Source organism: Musca vetustissima, unplaced genomic scaffold, assembly GCF_032173495.1.
Source record: "Musca vetustissima isolate MV318-11 ecotype Yass unplaced genomic scaffold, APGP_CSIRO_Mvet_v1 utg2907, whole genome shotgun sequence".
NCBI lineage: Eukaryota > Metazoa > Arthropoda > Insecta > Diptera > Muscidae > Musca > Musca vetustissima.
This window is the reverse complement of record NW_026880563.1, coordinates 237,898-258,704: the sequence shown is the minus strand read 5'-3', so window position 1 is coordinate 258,704 and position 20,807 is coordinate 237,898. Positions and strand designations below refer to the sequence as shown.

The following is a 20,807-nucleotide window of genomic DNA, read 5'->3' as shown; positions in this document are numbered from 1 at the left end:
TTTCGTACGTTCGTTCCTCTGTTACCGTGACTGCATTTGAGAGACACAGTGTGTGTGAAAAGGGGGGGTTGCTGTTAACATACCCACCCTCTCTCTCTCCCAAGTAAACATTTTTTATAACACGACAATACTAACCTTAAATACCAACCAACCTCCCTCTCTCACTCTCTTTTACGCTCTTACCCTCTCTTCTCCCACCATCATCAACCAATTCATTTTCTTCTTTCTATTTTGATATCATATTTTTTAAAGTGGTTGGTTGATAAATAACAACATTACCGTTCGTTCTCTCTCTCTCATCTGTCCCATTACCGCCGAACAATCAACCAACCAACCTACCGACCGACCGGCTTCTTTTTCTGTAAATTCTAACTTTAGTGAGTGTGTCGCGTTCTAGTTGGATTTTGTGTGAAAGAAACAAAACGGAAATCGAAAAACAAAAAAATAAAACAAAGAAGAAAAAAATAAAAAAAATAGAATAGTATTAATGAAATTTTAGTAATAAAGTTGTGGTGGCACAACACCACAATTTATTTACAATAATTGTTTGTTGTTGTTGTGCTGTGCTTTGCTATCGAAAATATGTTTGCCCGATTTATGTGTGAATAATAGTAATAATAATAACCTATAACCTATTTGTGTGACGTCGTGTATTTAAATAATGCTGAGTAATAGTTGGCCAAAGAGAAAATAAAGTGATTAGTGAAATATTTACATTTAAAAACAAAAAGTATTTTTCTTTGAAACGTGGAATGTAAATCTCTGATTTCACAATGAAGGAGTTAAGTGCAAGATATGCCATCGAAAAGGTAATTTTTTTTTTCAGAAAAAAATTGAAATGAAGTAAATGAATCTTTTTTTGTACGAATGGTAACAAGAAATGTGTTTGTTGTGTGCTGATAAGATAACAAAGAAATAAGAAGAGAGAACAACAAAAATAAATAAAAAAGTTGATACTTTCGTTAAGTAGAAAGATATTAAATGGAATATTCAAGTGTGTCTGGTTTATGGGAAAAGACAATAAAAAAGTTTTGAGATTTTTTAATATATTAAAAAAATGTTATATGGGAACCCCTCAAAAAACAATCCACCCTCTCTTCGAATATTTACAAAAAAAAATCTTCTCCCAACACTGCCATTGGAATACCATACCTAATGTTTACCTCAAAAATTTTCAAATCTTTCCATCTTCCAAAAATTTTTCTCTACCTCCAAAATCCAAATCAATTTTTTCTAATTGGTTCCAAAACCAAGAAACCCCACAATTTTTTTTACCATCAAAAAAAAATCCGGAAAACACTCATTTGTAATGGATAAAAAAATCTGTGTGTATGTATACGAGTGTATGCGTTATTATTTTGTTCTTGTTATTTTGTCTTCTCTTCCTTGCTATTGTGTTATGTCTTCTCCTGTGCGGTAGCTTCCTTTTTAGCCATTTTAATGGTGGTTGTGTTTTGATTGTATTTCTTTGTTGTTCCGTTTTTTTGCTCTGCGTACCATTAGATTGGTATTATTGGTATACTCTCCTTGGTTGCCAATAATCCTGGCGCCATTCAATATCTATTTTTATGATGATATTCCAACGTTGTTGTTGTGAGATGTTTACATCTTTACGTAGATGCCAAGATTTTTTATGATGTCAAAATAAAATCGAAGATGGGAAGAAGATGTCTTTAGTTATGGATGGTAATTTTATGTATCGTATATAAGGAAAAGGAGATATTATGATGATTGCTGGGGTTATCTAAAATCATCATTCGATTTGTAGTTATGGTCCCAAAAACTTGCGCACTGTGGGCTATTAAATGTTTACTTTTTATAAAATAAAAATTAGGAAATTCTGCAAAAAAAAAATCGTCTACTAATGTTGGTCATCGAAAAAATATTCTTCAAAAAAATCCTTGCTTCTGCTAGTCTTTGGTAAATATTATATAAATATATGCCTGCGATATGCCCTGAAAGAATAGTCTTTAATTAAATTCATGCTTGTGATAGTCTCAGAAAAAAAAATATCCTTTAAGATTCTTAAGCATGGAATCTTATTCTTTAAAAAATTCTCGCTTGTGTGTGGCCCTTGGAAAAATATTAAACATCTATGTTTGGCTCTTGATTAAAAGGGGCCCCGTCCCGTCCCCTAAACACATTTTGTAGTTTTCGGCTTGTTGGACAGTAGATATTAATTTTTTATATAAAAAAAAAGCTTTAATTTCAAAATTCTGGGTTGTAGGAAACATATAAATATCTCGGCCCACTTCCGGTATTTGTAAGGATTTTGACGCTATTTCAGCCTATATGTACCTTGATAAAAAATTAAACATTACTTCCTTTTGTCAAAGTCATTGATAAAATATATTTTAAAAAAATCCACTACTATTAGTAGTCCTTGAAAAGATATTCTTTAAAAATCCACGTTTTATTAGTCTTTGGGAAATATAATTTAAAGATATGTCTGCTATAAAAACCTAAATAATATTCTTTAATACGGCAAAAATAACGACGGTTTTCATTTTTTTTTCTTTTATAAAAGCTTTTCCCATCCTTTATACTCAAGGGGTTGTTTTGTATGAGATCCCGCATTTAGCTTGTGCCCTAACCGATCAGCTGATCAATGCAACGAATCTCGTGTAATCTGTTGGCTGATGGTGATAAACCTCCATTGTTCTCCGTAATTCGGGTGTTTTATGCGGTCACATTTCCATTATTATTTTTGATCTAGGTATCGAAGTTATTCGATGAACGGAAATCCTTTGGAAAAATCATCTTTTTTAAAATCGTTGAGTTGTTTGGCCCTTGGAAAAAATCCTCGTTTTCAAATCCACGCCTTGTTTGACCCTTGAAAAAGTCTTCTTTAAAAAAATTACGCCTCTTAGGCCGACCCTTGAAAAAATATTCTTTAAAAAATCCACGCCTTGTTTGGCTCTTTAAAAAATATTTTTTAAAAATCCATGCCTCATATGGCCGACCCTTGAAAAAGGCATTCTTTAAAAATCCACACCTGAACGCCCCAAAATTTCAATAAAAATGTATCTGCCTTTTAGAGACATATGTTTCTTCATGAAATCCGATCTTTTCCCGATAGATTTATGTCCCTTCGACATCAGTTTTCAAAATTTTTCTGTCAGATATTCGAACCGAGCCGATATGTGGAAGCCCTAATTTATTCTAGTAAATGTAACTCTCCCGTCTACATTAGTATTGACACGATTCTGAGCCCTTACATCAAAATCTGGTGGTCAAGGCTAGCTCGAATTATATGTGGAAATGATTGGGAATTATTCCTTAATGGATTGTTATGAATTTTAATAATTTCATCAAACGAAATATCACGAAATATGAGGCGTGTACATATTTCGCTTCAAGCGGCCAATCGTCTTAAATTCTTCAACTCCATGACCAATCCTTCGTCTAACTGGTCCTGCAATATCACACAGCGGATATTGCATTAAATTTGGGGAGCCGAGAATTGCAACGAACATTTTGAGTTACTGTTCATCGGTCACCGACTAAAAATTTCGGCAGAAAATGTTTGTAATTTTAAGACGATTGAATTTGATTTATCATAATTGAAATGTCTACTTTAATGAATTAATTGACAGTGACAGTTATCAAGTCTGTCACGTTGGAAAACCCTTAACTGCAAATTGTTAGATGGATGGGCATACATTCGTAAATCGACTGAGATAATGATTGATGACACACGTTGTCCGAGTAAGACCAGGGAATTCTATTCCAGAATCTCTATTACACAGGATAGGATATATATGGAAGCTATAAGTATATCTTCTTAGTCTATTAATCCAAATTTTAATAGCGTTCTTCGTTGGACCAATATAATGAATAGTAGTCAATGCCTTTGCAGCTGATACCTGTAATATATTTTGTTGCATTCATAAAATTGATTCTGAGTTAATGGATATTTTCTAATTAACGGTTCTTTGATCGTGAAAGAAATATCCCCCATGGAGTTTGAAAAATAACAAGTGTTAAAAAATCGATTTTCCTAACACCCCTTACTGTAAATTTTTTCATATGCCCCTTGATGATTACAGCCTTTTTTTATTCATTTTTTTCGATTTTTAATCACCCACTGAAAGCAAAATATTCAACATTAAAAAAACATTAATAAGCAGGCAGGTAGATTTTATGACTTGAGAGTAATATTCTTATTATTAAAAAACATAATTAACACTACATAACTCCACATTTTTGTTAAAACAGAGGTCAGTAAACCACAAAAATAATAACGGCCATTTACGCACCAAGTGTTCATTAACAATAAAAATATTTAAAATATTTATGTACATATCATCCCGGAAATCCCTTTGGTCATGCAAATTTCATCATCATTCCCACTTCATCAACAACAGATGGGTTCTTGTGTTGTTGTTGTTTTTTTATTTGTCGCTGCAATCTGTGGACAATACACAATATTATTTGTTTGTGTGTAACCAGAAAACCCCCACTTGCCCTTGCCCTTTGTAACCAGAAAACTCCCCACTTACCCTTTTAATGACCCATTGGTATCATCTTTAGTGTCACCATTAAAAAATATTTTCACGTTTTTGTTATACACGCAACAACAGCTTTTTTGCATTGGTCTTTGTTTAAAATCAAAAGTTTACTGGGGGAGTTGGGGAGACAACACACAATTTATGACATTCCTTGTGTTTTTTTAGAACAAGGTTCCAGGATGATGTTGGCGGCAACAATGATGTTACACCATAATTCATTCATACAACCCATTGGCATGCGACGACCTTTGCTTCTTCGTCTAGTCATTTAATATAATTTGTGTCGTATTTTATACCTCGTCCATTATAATTTATTGCCCATGCAAAAAATATGTATGAAACAAAAAACGATGAGAACAGACCTGGATCAAATAACATGGAGCCAACATACAAAAACCGTTGGACAACAGTGGATATCAGATTTCAGGATATTACGGTAGGGAATTTCTTATCATTAACACCATCACAAGGAATCGTATGGACTTTGGGGAAATAATGAGCTGTGTTGTAGACATTTACATTTTCGTTCAATTTATGTTTCAATTTTTTAAAATTTTTAAAAATTTTTTATATAAGGGACCTTTAAATGGAATTAATAAGTTCGAAGATAAATTTGTGCCCAAAAATCATCCACTATAGAATATTTTCTTGGATAAAATTTGGTCGATTATAAATCGGTTTGTTTAGTATTAAATTTATATTTATAATATGGCAACCCCTTTCCGCTGTCAACAAAATACCAAGTGTTTGCGACAAGGGTGAGCGGGCAAATGTGTTTACAAAAGAGAAGAAAGAGTAACTGAAATTGATAACGATAAAAAGAGAACTTCATTGTATGCTTAATAAATATAAGGCACACACAAACACACCCACAAAAGTATTTTCAACCACAGAAACATGTATGGGGTGTTACTGCTCAATGAAATGTATAAACAATTTCACCGCCAATATTCCGGCTGCAACAAAAAAATAACTCTGTTTGGTATCAGTTCAAATTATGGGTGTGAAAAAGATACACACAACCTTTAACTTCAATGTCTGTCAATATACAGGTGCTCATAAGCGACTACGAACAAAAAATAATAATTATTAACCAATAAATGATGCACTTAATACAGAGAATAAACGCATTTATAGCTTTTTTTATCATGAGGGAAATTTACCACTTTTAAAACTGCAACGAAACTTTTCAGATTGTATAAAATCGGTTTATATTTCTATATCGGAGGATAGATAATATGAACCTAATTACGACATACCAAAACCCTTGGCAAAGTCATAGTCAAAATAGAAAATATTCTGCTTTTCTAGCTAGCACATAATTTCTAGTAATCAGAACCTTGTTTGAAATATACAAAAAATTGAAGAAGGACGGATCTAAATTTATAAATCGACCTAGAAGGTGGTTATAGAGGTTATAATTTCTATACTACAATGTGAGATATGCTAGAGAGAAGATCTCACCAACACGAATGCTCCTACGTTAGTTGTCTATTATTTCGGGACTATAGAAAATTTTCATTCATAAAATTCCGGAAACTGAAAAAGCACTACCATTAAAAATGCAAAACTGAAAATTTCAGCCTAACCAATAAATATGTTAAAACCTTTCGGGAAGTTTTTACCTACTACAAATAACGAAATTGTAATTGGGTATCAACCTCTAATTGGGCGCCATATGAAAAACAAGACCACTTTTTTCAATTCTTAGGCAAATTTCTGAATATTTAGACTATGGCAAATTTTCAAGATTTTTCAAAGAAAACCCAGCTTTTAGACCTTCAACACTTCTATTCTCATTTTTAAGAATCGTCCATGGCAACAAAAAATTCCCTTTCAGGTTGTCGACAAATTCCATTTCAGGGCTTTGTCTGTAACAGCAGTCTTCCATACAGGACTCATTTGTGGTAAAAGACTCTTTTCAAATCGTATAAGCAGATTTTTTTTAGCAGGCCGGATGTATAAATAGACACCATTCTGCAATTTCCCCAAAAGACTTTCAGACCTTATGGAACAACTAATACACTTTCTATGGTAATATATTCCATCTATGGCAACATACCTAATTTATCGTCTATGGCAATATACCGAATTTCAGGGCTCATCTTCGGCTCAGGATCCTTTAAGGTCTATACACTTTATTTTATTAGAGCGTCTATAGAAACTGATTCCATACAGAGCTCTTCCGCAAACATTTGTTACCTACGGTATAAAATATCATCTCAGATCCTGCAAAGAAATGAATACCTCACTGCTTCATGAAGCAGGAATTCCCTATAAAGAACTCATTTATAAGTTGCTTTTCCACATTTGCTATGCAGATTTCAAGAGATCTTCTATGAAATATTTCCCTTCTACTAGAGTATGAAGACGTCTCGACGCTTCAGTCCTTCTATGATTTACTGCTTAATTTAGTTAGTCCTTGAAAGAATACATTCTTCAGCTGGCCTATAAACACATTCCAATTTAGGCTTATCATTGAGCAATTCTCCCTAGTGTAGCATCAATGTAAAAACTCCCCCAGTCATTTATAAAAACTGTCTTCATCTACAAATATTCGTGTCTACTCTTCGTCTAGGCAGGCTACAAAAGACTTACTTCAACTCGTTTATGAAAGAATCCCTTCACGTCTTCTATGAAAGACTCCATTCATACCGACAATGAAAGACGCTCTTCAGCTCGTCTATAAATACTTTCTTATCCTCCCTACGGATGACTCCTTTCAGCATTCCCTGACAATCCTCTATAAAGCCTCCCTTGAGCTCATCTGTAAGGACTCTCATCAGCTCGTCTATAAAGCATCCCTTTACCTCGTCTATAAAGGCTCCCTTCAGCTCGTCTATAAAGACCCATCTCGTTTATATATAAAGACTCATCTCGTTTACAAAGACTACCTTCAGCTCGTCTATAAAAACTCCCTTCAGCTCGTCTATAAAGACTCCCTTCAGCTCGTTTATAAAGACTCCCTTCAGCTCGTTTATAAAGACTCCCTTCAGGTCCCTTCAGTCCGTCTATAAAGACTCCCTTCAGTTCGTCTATAAAGACTCCCTTCAGCTTGTCTATAAAGACTCCCTTCAGCTCGTCTATGAAAGACTCACATCAGCTCGTCAATGAAAGACTCCCTTCAGCTCGTTTACGAAAGACTCACATCAGCTCGTCTATAAAGACTCCCTTCAGCTCGTCTATGAAAGAATCCTTTCAGCTCGTCTATGAAAGACTCCCTTCAGCTCGTCTATGAAAGACTCCCTTCAGCTCGTCTATGAAAGACTCCCTTCAGCTTGTCTATGAAAGGCTCCCTTCAGCTCGTCTATGAAATACTCCCTTCAGCTCGTCCATGAAAGACTCCCTTCAGCTTGTCTATGAAGACTTTCGTCTATGAAAGACTCACTTCAGCTTGTCTATAAAGACTCCCATCAGCTCGTCTATAAAGTCTTTTTTAATGGCATTTACAAACTCCTGTTTGATACATGAATTTAACTTTTGACTATTCTGATGAAATTGTCTTTTCAGTTCAAATATCAAAATTCAATGAATACCAATTCCTTTGCTTGATATTTTGAATTCAAATATGTATATATTGAAAATTTGTAAACAAAATATTGCCTTCCTCTCCCATTACTTTGAAATTTATTACTCCATATTGATTTTTAATTTTTGCCAAATATATTTCAACATCATTTGTTTCATTTCAAAATTTCCCATGAAATGGAAAACAAATTCACAAAGACTATTTATTTTTTGAAATTTAATATACGATGTTACCCTTAAAAACTGCATGAAAATCTAAAATGTAAATAACAAATATTTTACTATTTACTTTTAATGAATTTCAGACAAATGTCCATGTACACAACAAGAAAATATAAGGAGATAGAAATAATATCATAAGTATACAAATTATATACATATTTATGTGTGCTGTTGAAAAAATAGAAATATCAAAGAAATAAACCAGATAACCAAATAATATGTATGTGATAGAAAATATGACTAAAATAGAAAACACAAATAACTAACAAGTCCGAGACATCCATACTATATATAGAAAAATCTCTGTTGCAAAAATATGCACTATAAGTACCATCAAGGGATAGATAGCTTTACAATATATAATTTTTTTCAGCATCCTTGTCCATCGTATGCATCCATCCTTATGTACTTAAAGTCAACACAAATGCAACCATACATGCATGTAGTTATGTGTTTGTGCCGTTATGGGTTTGTGTTTTTCTGTTTTTATTTTCAAAAGTAAAATGTGAACAAGTGCACTATCTAAAAGTGATTCTAATCCTAGCTTTTATACTTTCCCAACAGTTTGTCTAGCTGGCATTCAAACAAACATCCATTTGAAATACCATTTATGTGATACATAAACCCCCGTCGCACCTACATACCCATTTATTTACCTATCTCGTTTGCTAAGCACTTAATGTTGTCGCTATTGTTGTCAGACTGTTGTCGTTGTTGTTTCCTCTTTTGACTTTTTTATTCTTGGGGTTTTTTATTTATAATCGTGCGAGAAGCCACACAATGACACAAAGAGCTATAACAAAATCATTAGAGATTAATATACATACTAACATATATAATAAAAAAGGATTGAGAAAAACAACAACATTTCATACATACATAGTTGTCTGTTTTGTTTTTTTTTTCAAAAGGATTCTAGCCATAGATATACCATATGATGTACCTAGTTGATATGTTCTGATATAGTCCTTTATTATTTATTTATTTACATATAACACATAAGCTTTCATAATTATAAACAAAAATGTGTTTCTAGTTGTAGATATGCATGTATGTGTGTATTTGAACAACAGTATTAACGTAAATCTCTTTACTAAGTGTTCTTAATGCAGCTGGTGAAGAAACGATAAAACAGCTTTGCTCAACAAATTCCATACTCGTATTAAATATTGGAACTGTAGTAAAAGGATTTGGTAAGGATGGAAAATGAAAAAAAAAATGCTGAAGATTTTAAATCTATAAAATCCCTGTTTAAATTCTTCTACTGGTCTGAGAAATATTTTTGGAAAGAAATGTTGAGAAAAATCGATTTTGTATGGTCGCCTATAGAGACGCCATGCAGGATATCGATAAAGACTTCCATTTAATCGTATATAGACATTAATTTTAGCTCGTTTGCAGATATTACCTTGCACTCGGTAAAAGTGGCACCAGCTCGTTCGAAGGAATGTCTTCAGCTGGCCTAAAAATATATTCCACAGCTTCTCTGTAAAGACCTCCTCAGATCGTCTACAGAGACTTCTTTTATGTCGTCTAAAAAGACTCCCTTCTGCTCGTCTAAGTAAAACTCTCTGCTTCAATATGACTAGGGAAGACCACCCTCCGATCCTTAAAAAAATGTCCTTAAAGACGGCAAAAAGACTTCTCAATAATTCAGCACGTCTATAAAGACTCTCTTTAGTTTATCAATGAGAATCTCCCTTGGCCCATGAAAGGACATACTATCTTTAGCTAGTTTATAAAGACTCCCTTCAGCTTGTCTAAAAAAAATCCCTTCAGCTCGTCTATGAAAGACTCCCTTCAGCTCGTCTATGGAAGACTCCCTTCAGCTCGTCTATGAAAGACTCCCTTCAGCTCGTCTATGAAAGACTCCCTTCAGCTCGTCTATGAAAGACTCCCTTCAGCTCGTCTATGAAAGACTCCCTTCAGCTCGTCTATGAAGGACTTATTTTAGGAACATCATGACTCCCCTTTGGCTCATCCAATAAATATTTGTAAAAAATTCACGATCCTTGAAAAAAATATTCCTTAAAAAATTTACGTCTGCTGATAGTCCTTGAAAAAATATTCTTTAAAAAATCTACGTCTGCTGATAGTCCTTGAAAAAATATTCTTTAAAAAATCTACGTCTGCTGATAGTCCTTGAAAAAATATTCTTTAAAAAATCTACGCCTGCTGATAGTCCTTGAAAAAATTTTCTTTAAAAAATCTACGCCTGCAGATAGTCCTTGAAAAAATGTTCTTTAAAAAATCTACGCCTGCAGATAGTCCTTGAAAAAATTTTCTTTAAAAAATCTACGCCTGCTGATAGTCCTTGAAAATTTTTTCTTTAAAAAATCTACGCCTGCTGATAGTCCTTGAAAAAATTGTCTTTAAAAAATCTAGGCATGCTGATAGTCCTTGAAAAATTTTCTTTAAAAAATCTACGCCTGCTGATAGTCCTTGAAAAAATATTCTTAAAAATATCTACGCCTGCTGATAGTCCTTGAAAAAATATTCTTTAAAAAATCCACGCCAATAGTCCTTGAAAATTTTTTCTTTAAAAATCTACGCCTGCTGATGGTCCTTGAAAACATATTATTTAAAAAATCCACGCCTGCTGATTTTCCTGGAATTTTTTTTTAAATCCATGCCATGAAGGTCTCCGTTCAGATGGTCTATAAAAACACGTTCATCTTATAAAAAGCCTCCTCTTAGCCTGCCTAAAAAGACTCCTTTAGTGTCAATAGAGAACTCTTTCAGTCCTTCAATAAAATGCTCCCTTTACCTTCAGACTCCCATTAACCACACTCCATTTAATCCCTCGATATCATGCAGTGTTAATTTAGTTTACCACCATCGGTGCATGTGTATACATACACATATAAATTATATGTATGTCTGTGGTGTAACAACTGTTAAATGCCAAAAATGCCACATATTTTAATTTAATGTCTCAAAAAAATTAATTATTACAACAATTTTGGGCCGTTGAAAGGCTATGCTTTATGTGGAGAAAAACGTTTTCGCAAGTTTATATAAAAATTGTGTGCGTGTAAAGCCTACAAAGAAAATTTATGTTTCTGAATAATACCACATAACATTTCACGTGTTTCGTAGCATGTACGTGAGATTTTCGTTAACAAATTGTTGTTATTATTGGCCAGAACAATAATATTATGATTTATTTTGGTCCAAAAGATTCGCATGTGTGGGTGTGTATCTTCAGATAAATGTGCGTGAACACCATGTTGTAAACACGTGATTAATCCTTGTTAGATAAATCAAAACAACAAATGTGCGTGTTTTTTAATTTCAAAACTAAATTAAGTGAAACTGGAATTTTTCGTGTGTGTATACATAAAAGCTTCCGAACATTTAACAAGCTTAGATTTTTATGAAACCATAAATCGAATGGTAAAACTATTTACATTTAATCTCAAAAAATGTTTGTGATGTCTGGTCACAATTAATACTAAATCTTAATCAAATACTGTATTTTCTTAATTGGTTTCATATAAGTTTATTTCATTTCACTGGGACCTTATTATTTTCTGATTCCAGGAATGTGCCACGTGGCGCCATAGCATGCGTCAATTAATTAGTGTGTGTAGGTGAAATGCCAAACTTGTATTGCTTAATTAATTTATAGTAAAAGATGACAATAGATATTACACGAAATTATTTAAAAAGCTATGTCTTTTTAAGACCTAAAAAATATTCTTTAAACTTTTTTTTAAAAATTCTTTAAAAAATCCAGGCTTCTTATAGTCCTTGAAAAAATCTTCCTTAAAATATTCTTTAAAAATCCATGTTTTTTGTTTAAAAAGTCCCCGCTTCCTATAGTCCTTTGAAAAATCCTCGACTCATATTGTCCTTGAAAAAAAATATTCTTTAAAAAATCCCAGACTTTAGCTGTGATAATCCTTAAAAATATTCTTTAAAAAATCCACGACTCATATTGTCCTTGAAAAAATATTCTTTAAAAAATCCACGACACATATTGTCCTTGAAAAAATATTCTTTAAAAAATCCACGCTTCTTATATTCCTTGAAAAAATATTCTTTAAAAAATCCACGCTTCTTATAGTCCTTGAAAAAATATTCTTTAAAAAATCCACGCTTCTTATATTCCTTGAAAAAATATTCTTTAAAAAATCCACGCTTCTTATAGTCCTTGAAAAAATATTCTTTAAAAAATCCACGACACATATTGTCCTTGAAAAAATATTCTTTAAAAAATCCACGCTTCTTATATTCCTTGAAAAAATATTCTTTAAAAAATCCACGCTTCTTATAGTCCTTGAAAAAATATTCTTTAAAAAATCCACGCTTCTTATATTCCTTGAAAAAATATTCTTTAAAAAATCCACGACCATTATAGTCCTTGAAAAAATATTCTTTAAAAAATCCACGCTTCTTATATTCCTTGAAAAAATATTCTTTAAAAAATCCACGCCTTATATAGTCCTTGAAAAAATATTCTTTAAAAAATCCACTCTTCTTATATTCCTTGAAAAAATATTCTTTAAAAAATCCACGCTTCTTATAGTCCTTGAAATAAAAATCCACGCTTCTTATAGTCCTTGAAAAAATATTCTTTTAAAAAAAAGGACTATAAAAGTCCTTTAAAAAATATTCTTTAAAAAATCCACGCTTCTTATAGTCCTTGAAAAAATATTCTTTAAAAAATCCACGCTTCTTATAGTCCTTGAAAAAATATTCTTTAAAAAATCCACGCTTCTTATAGTCCTTGAAAAAATATTCTATAAAAAATCCACGCTTCTTATAGTCCTTGAAAAAATATTCTTTAAAAATCCTTGAAAAAACACTCTTTTAAAAAAGCCACGCCTGTTATAGTCCTTAAAAAAATATTCTGTTAAAAATCCAAGCCTGTTATAGTCCTTAAAAAATATTCTTTTAAAAATCCAAGCCTGTTATAATCCTTGAAAAAATATTCTTTAAAATATTTTAATTAAAAAAATCCTCACTCTCTCTGGTCTTAACCCTTAAAATGCTTTTAATTTCCTATTTATAAAATTCACTTAAATCTCAACTGTCTATTCAATAAATATTATTTTTTAAAAAATGCTTATTTTTATTAAATGCCTATTAAAATCATTAACAGCATTTATTAATATTTTAAAATAACATGTTAAAAGGACACTCACTCACAAACACACATATGCATTTTATTAATGGAATATAATGACAATGTCATTGTCTGTGACATCGATTACATGTCAAATATTATTCTGCACTTTATTTTATTTTGTGAAAAATACAGCATTGGAAATTGTTCGACAATGAGTTTGCAATAAAAATCCAACCAAGGGAAAAATGTCGCAATTCATTTTAATATTTCATATTAAAAAAAATTGTCGTATATGTGTATGTAATAATGTCATAAAATTGCGAATAACATTTTACTGAGTATGCATTGTCATGACATTAAAAAAAAACAAAAATAAATAAATGTGATGTCCTTTGGGTAAAATTTTTGTGTATGGCCACATATGAAAATATCATAAAATGATTTGTAAAAAGCCATTATAAAGATATGTATACATATGTATGATAAAGCATTAATGTGTTAGTATATAAATAAATTGTGTTGGTCCGTGGAAAAAATATTCTTTAAAAATCCATGGCTCATATAGGGCTTGGAAATAGTGGTTTTAAAAAATCTACGCCTTTTATAGTCCTTGGAAATAGTGGTTTTAAAAAATCTACGACTTTTATAGTCCTTGGAAATAGTGGTTTTAAAAAATCTACGCCTTTTATAGTCCTTGAAAAATATTCTTTAAATAATCCACGCCTCTTATAGTCCTTGAAAAATATTCTTTAAATAATCCACGCCTCATATGGGCCTTTGAAAAGGTGGCTTTAAACAATCTACGCCTTTTATAGTCCTTGGAAAAGGGTTCTTTAAAAAATCTACGCCTTTTATAGTCCTTGGAAAAGGTTTCTTTAAAAAATCCACGCCTTTTATAGTCCTTGGAAAAGATTTCTTTAAAAAACCTACGCCTTTTATAGTCCTTGAAAAAGATGTCTTTAAAAAATCTACACCTTTTATACTTACTTCTACTTAGCTGGCTTATTACAGAACGGTTGTTCCATAACCCGAGCTTAAAAAAGATTTCCAAGCGCGTCGGTCTTGTGCGCAGATCCACCAATTTGGAAGACCACGTTCCAAGATGTTGTTTTCTACTTAGTCTTGCCATCTGATTCGTGGCCTCCCCCTTCTACGAGAACTATCAGTAGCCTCGCTTTTATATGCCATTTGAGCTGGGGCATTCTTATTCATCCGCACAACATGGCCAAGTCACCGTAGTCGCTGCAGCTCAATACGACTGACTATGTCAATGTCCGCGTATAAATTGTATAGCTCGTGGTTCATTCGACGCCGATATTTACCGTCGACGCAGATCGGCCCGTAGATCTTTCGTAGAATTTTTCTTTCAAACACCCCAAGAGCTGTCTCATCTGCTTGTGCAAGTACACATGCTTCTGATCCATATAATAGCATGGGTAGTATCAGCGTCTTGTAATGTGTGAGTTTGGTCTGGCTGGAGGTGGCTTTGCTTTTCAGTTCTTTGCTCAGGGCATAGTAGCATCGGTTGGCCATCACAATCCTTCTCCGAATTTCAAAACTGATGTCATTCGTTTTATTTATGGCGGTACCAAGGTATATAAAGTCTTTAACTACCTCGAAGCTGTAGTTCTCAAGTTCCACAGTTGGTCCGAGTCTACTGGACGTCCTGCGCGTTGATATCATCAGCATGGTCTTCTCCCCGTTTACTGCCAGACCCACTTTGGCAGACTCCTTCTCAATTTGTTCAAAGGTGGCTGTTACCGCTCGCAATGTTCGACCCATTATATTGATGTCATCGGCGTAGGCGAGTAACATGTGTTGTTTGGTGTACAGAGTACCATTTCTGTTCACCTTTGCGTCTCGGATGACCTTTTCCAGTAGGATGTTAAAAAAATTACACGACAAACTGTCACCTTGTCTGAATCCTCGTTCGGTATTGAAGGGCTCCGATAGGTCCTTTCCTACTTTAACTGCTGATCTTGTGCCACTTAAAGTTATCCTGCATAGCCGTATTAATTTTGCAGGAATGCCGAACGTAGACATGGCTTTAAACACCTCTGAACGGATAGGGCTGTCGAATGAGGCTTTATAGTCGACAAATAGGTGGTATGTGTCGATGTGTTTTTCGTGGGTCTTTTCCAGGATTTCGCGCAGAGTGAAAATCTGGTCAATGGTAGATTTGCCAGGTCTGAAGCCGCATTGGTATGGTCCAATAATGTCATTGACCATTGGCTTCAGCCGTTCACACAGCACGCTGGATAGCACTTTATATGCGATGGGAATGAGACATATTCCTCTATAGTTGGCACATATCGCCTTGTCTCCTTTTTTGTGCACGGGACACAGGATGCTTAGGTTCCAATCATTGGGCATGCATCCATCTAGCCAAATTGTACTAATCAGCTGGTGCATGCTCCTGACCAGCATCTGGCCACCAGTCTGGAATAGTTCGGCTGATAACTCATCGGCTCCAGCCGATTTGTTGTTCTTGAGCCGATTAATTGCTTTTATGACCTCATCTTGGCTAGGTGGTATACACTCTACACCATCATATCTTATTGGTTCTGGGGTATCTTCTTCAACTCCACTATTTGATACCAGAAGCTTTTCAAAATGCTCCTTCCAGATCCACAACGCCTTTTATAGTCCTAGATAGATTTCTTTCAAAAATCCACGCCTCACATAGGCCTTGAAAAAATTCAAAATTATTTTTGGGGATATCAACGATGTTTATAGTCTCAGTAAAGGTGATTACGTTATCGAGTTTGCTCTATATTTTTAAAAGTCTAGGGCCTTAAACACCCACCCTATTATAAAACATTTTAAATTTATTGCTCCCTTAAACCAGTTTTTATTATTAATATGTCATTTTTTCTTCATTATTTATTGCAGCTCGTTGGCGGTGAATTTGATATGGAATTAAATTTTGTCATACAAGATGCACAAAATATCAAACACATGCTAGAATTACTGGATCATTGTCCACCAAATTTACAGGTAAGTCAAATACATTTAATTTTTTTTTTCATTTTTGTTAAAATGTTATCTCTTAAAAATTTCATATATTCGAACCATTTCCACCCTCCCCTTTAATATCGGTTAACAATCGAACAAAGCACCATATGTTATGGCATATTTTTTTATCAAAAGTTATTTATCATATTTTCTTCCCCTTGGCATACACAATCAATGCCTTTATACTCCACGAAAACGAAAACAGTCAACCAACCACCCACGCACCACCAATACGTCAGATAAACATTTTTGTTATGACAATTTACGTGACATTTTCTTTGAAAAAAAGGGGAAAAAAATATTTCCAATTTTGTGCTGATGATTTAAATAATAAGCGGCATGATAAAGGTGGTGGATTTTGTTTGGCGATGCACAACAACTCCTTGGGAGTGGTGGGACGAGCCAGGACGTGTTATTTATTTTCCGTATGGCTCACAATATGTTGCGTTAACAAGATGTCATTTTCAAATTAAACCGGTTTTTTATTTATTTTTATTCTTTAAGAAGAGTAAAGGATCTGCGGTAGAAGTAGGTGCTCGTTCCCTTTTAAATTCCCCGTACTGTATGCAAATTTCTGGTGTTGCAAGCCCACATAGTACATATTTTATATGTAAATCACGCACAATTATATACTCCTTTATCATCGCCTTACGCCTATTTTGTAGAATAGACACTTTTTCCGGTGCTAAGCCATATTATTACATGGCAAAATGTTTTAATACTTTTTGCGGGCGGAAAAGTTTAGAAAAAAAGTGTTGACTAGGTGATTTATTCCACGTTTTCGGCTTACCAGCCTTTATGACAGTCGTGTCAAAGCAGATGTTTGCTAAGGAATTTAAGGTATGCAGAAATTTAATGACTTATTTTAACTTTTACAAAAATACACAGCAAATTTTCGCTGATAGCTTGGTTTAAGGAACGGACATGGGAGACAGCTACTTCCATAGTTTATTTTTTCCCTATACACAAAAATTGAGTTCATGATGAGAGAAATCATTTTTAAAGACTCATCATTCTTGTAAAAATATGTGTATAGATCCTGCTTTAGGTATATGCCCCAAAATTTTATAGATATTCGGTATTTCGATATGAGGAATTGTGACACGTTTTTCCTAACAAAATTGATAAATATTGGCCCACCTATATGTAAGTTGCCATAAAAGTAAATCTCCCAAGTTTCAGTATTTTATGCATTTTGAGTTACCATCGGAGATAAATTCCCAATTTAAATTTTGGATTACCATTTAGTACCGCTCCCATACAGAACCCTATTTTTTTTTTTGTTGTTGATATTTTGACACCTGTTCAAGCCAATATATAATTTGATACGTAATATAGAGCCCTTACCGCTAGGTCATTTTGGTATTGAAAAAACATTCTTTAAACAATCTACGCTTATTATAGTCCTTGGAAAAACTTTCTTTAAAAAATCTACGCTTATTATAGTCCTTGGAAAAACTTTCTTTAAAAAATCTACGCTTCCTACAGTCCTTGAAAAACTATTCTCTAAAAAATTCACGCTTCTTATAGCCGTCCAAAAAATATTCTCAAAAAATCCCTGAACAATAAATCGGTCTAAAATAGATGCGATTTTTGGTGCTGTAGCAAAGTAGATATTTGGTCGGCGGTAGCCTATCTTAGGTGATGGAGCTGCCATCTATTTTTGCCTACAAACAAAACCGTCCCAGTGGTTGGGGTCGTCGCTAATCTTCATATGTTGATGGCGAGGTTTGTTACTACAATTTGATCGGAAAATCACATACGAAAATCTACGTTTCATATATTCTTGAAAAAAATCGTTTAAAAATCTATGCTTCCCATAACCTTGAAAAACAATATTTAAAAAAATCTAATAATTCATAGAAAAAAAAAATGTCACCTATCGTTGCCTAGAAACAAAACCTCCCAAAGGTTGGGGTCCTTGCTTATTTAGTCTTACCACATTTCCTCTAGGTGGAACTATCTTTTGTCACTACTATTTCGTGTTATCCTCATATGTTGTTATTACAATTACAGGAATTTCATCTGAGAATTGCATTAAAAGAATTCTTACTCCTCTACTGGTATACGAAAATATACGCTTCCTATGGTTCGTGAAAAAAATCTTTAAAAATCGTCGTTTCTTATAGCCGCCTAAAATATTCCCAAAAATTTCCAAAAAAAATCTTTAAAAAATCAATCCGACAATTTTGCCTTGCAGAGAAATAGATATTAGGGCGACAGTAGCTTGTCCTAGGTGATGGGCCTGCCACCTATTGTTGCCTAAAAACGGCGCCTCCTTGAATTTTGTTCAGTGGTTGGGGTCCTTGCATATTTACTCTTGACATTTTTCCTCTAGGTGGAACTATATTCTGTCATCCCTATTTTGTTGATACTGAAATTACATTTTCAGAAGTTTCATCTGAATATCTCATTGAAAGAATTTTCCCTCCTCAATCGACGCTTCCAAAGTCCTTGAAAAAATAATCTTTAAAAATCCATATTTCTTATAGCCGCAAAAATATTTTCGAAAAAGATACTTGAACAAAAAATCTTTGAAAAATAGTTGCGAAAGTTTAAAAACAGCAGCCTGTCGTATGTGATTAGACTGCCATCTGTTGTTGCCTAGAAACGACACCACTTTAATTTTGTTCAGTGGTTGGGGTCCTTGCTAATATAGTCTTGCCATTATCCTCTAGGTGGATCTATATTTTGTCACTCCTATTTCTCGTTAACCTCATATGTTGATACCGAAGTTTGTTACTAAAATTTCAGGAGTTTCATCCGAAAATCTCATTGATAGAATTTTTATTCCAAAACTTGTATACGAAAATTTACACTTCCTATAATTCTTGAAAATAAATCATTAAAAATCCACTCTACATACAGTCTGTCAAAAAATATTCTCAAAATAATAATCTTTGAAAAATATTTTGCTTGTGTAGTTAAGTTGATATTTGGGCGACAGTAGTCTGTCCTATTTGATGGGACTGCCATCTATCGTTGCCTGGAAACATAACATCTTGAATTTTTGCAGTAGTTGGGATCCTCGCTAATTTAGAGTTACCATTTTCCTCTATGTGGATCTACCAATTGTCATTTATAGTTTATCTTTTCCTCATATGTTGATGCCCAGGGTTGTTTCAATCCGAAAATCACATTAAAAAAATTTTCCTCCTCCACTGGTATACGAAAATCTACGCTTCCTTGAAAAATAATCTTTAAAAATCCACGAAATATATGCTTCTAAAGTCCTTGAAACATAATCTTTAACAATCTTATAGAAAAGAATATACCAGAACAAAAAATCTTTGAAAAATAGATGCGAAAATTTAAAAACAGAAGCAGGTCGATGGTGATATGACTGCCACTTATTGTTGCTTATTTGAATTTTGTTCAGTGGTTAGGGTCCTTGCTTATTTAGTCTTTCCATTTTCCTCTAGGTGGAGCTATATTCTGATATTCCTATTTCGTGTTATCCTCATATATTCATCTGAAAATCTTTCACTGTGATTTTCAGATAAAACCCCCAAAATGTTTCCTTCTTTACTGGTATACGAAAATCTATGCTTCCTATAGTTCTTGAAAAAATCAAAAGTGGCTCAAAAATATTCTGTAAAAATAAAAAATCGTTGAAAAATAGAGGCGACAGTTTTGCTTGTGTAGCCAAGTAGATATTTTGGAGGCAGTAGCCTGTCTTAGGTGATGGGCCTGCCATCTATCGGTGCCTAGAAACGACATCCCCTTCAATTTTGTGTAAGTAAAGGTCCTTGCTTAATTAGTTTTACTATTTCCATCTAGGTGAATCTATATTTTGTAATTCAATTGATGCTGATTATAATTGTCCTACGCAATTTTTTAGCTCTCATATTATTTCCATCCTACTCTTCTCATTTTTGTCAGCAAGTTTCAAATCCCATAAAAATGCTACTTCTGATCTTACCACTCTACATTATCCACACCACAATTTAGCTGCAACTGAAATTCTTTTCAAACTTTTTGTTTTCTTTACTTTGTGAAACGGATAATTTTCCCCCTTTTTCCAAGTGACCACATCAAATGGTCTACCTCAATTATGTAGTACTCTTCCAGAGAACTTTTTAGTAACTCTTGTTAGCAAAAACAATACATTAAAGTTTTTTTTTTTTTGTTCACTGTATTTAAGTAGTGCAGCCATAAATTATTTAAAGAATTTAGTTGTGTATATGGGGAAAATATAAACAAAAGACCAGAACAAAATAAGGACTGCTTTTTTTTATTTGGCAATCGGTCAAACAAGAGTTAGTGACGATTTATATAAAAAGTGACAAATACAAGTACTATGCCTTTAAAGATATTTGATCTTTAAGTAATGAATCCTTTATTTATGCGTACCTATTATAAATACGATATTCTATTTTGTTTTTTGTTTAATACTTATTATCAAATCTGTTTCAAACCAATTAAAAAGTTTCACATAAAATCTCCCCTGAGCATTG

General features: G+C 33.3%; 1 protein-coding gene across 1 annotated transcript in view; it reads left to right on the top strand.

Annotated features, from left to right (window-relative positions):
- The first annotated feature begins 16,223 nt into the window (after positions 1 to 16,223).
- The window catches only part of LOC133326235 (neurobeachin), a 164,869-nt gene continuing 160,285 nt past the window's right edge, over positions 16,224 to 20,807 (top strand). Inside the window, exon 1 of the mRNA XM_061534916.1 lies at positions 16,224 to 16,332. Within this exon, the coding sequence (XP_061390900.1) occupies positions 16,249 to 16,332 (84 nt within the window). The 5' untranslated portion in view covers positions 16,224 to 16,248. The remainder of the gene's footprint in view (positions 16,333 to 20,807) is intronic.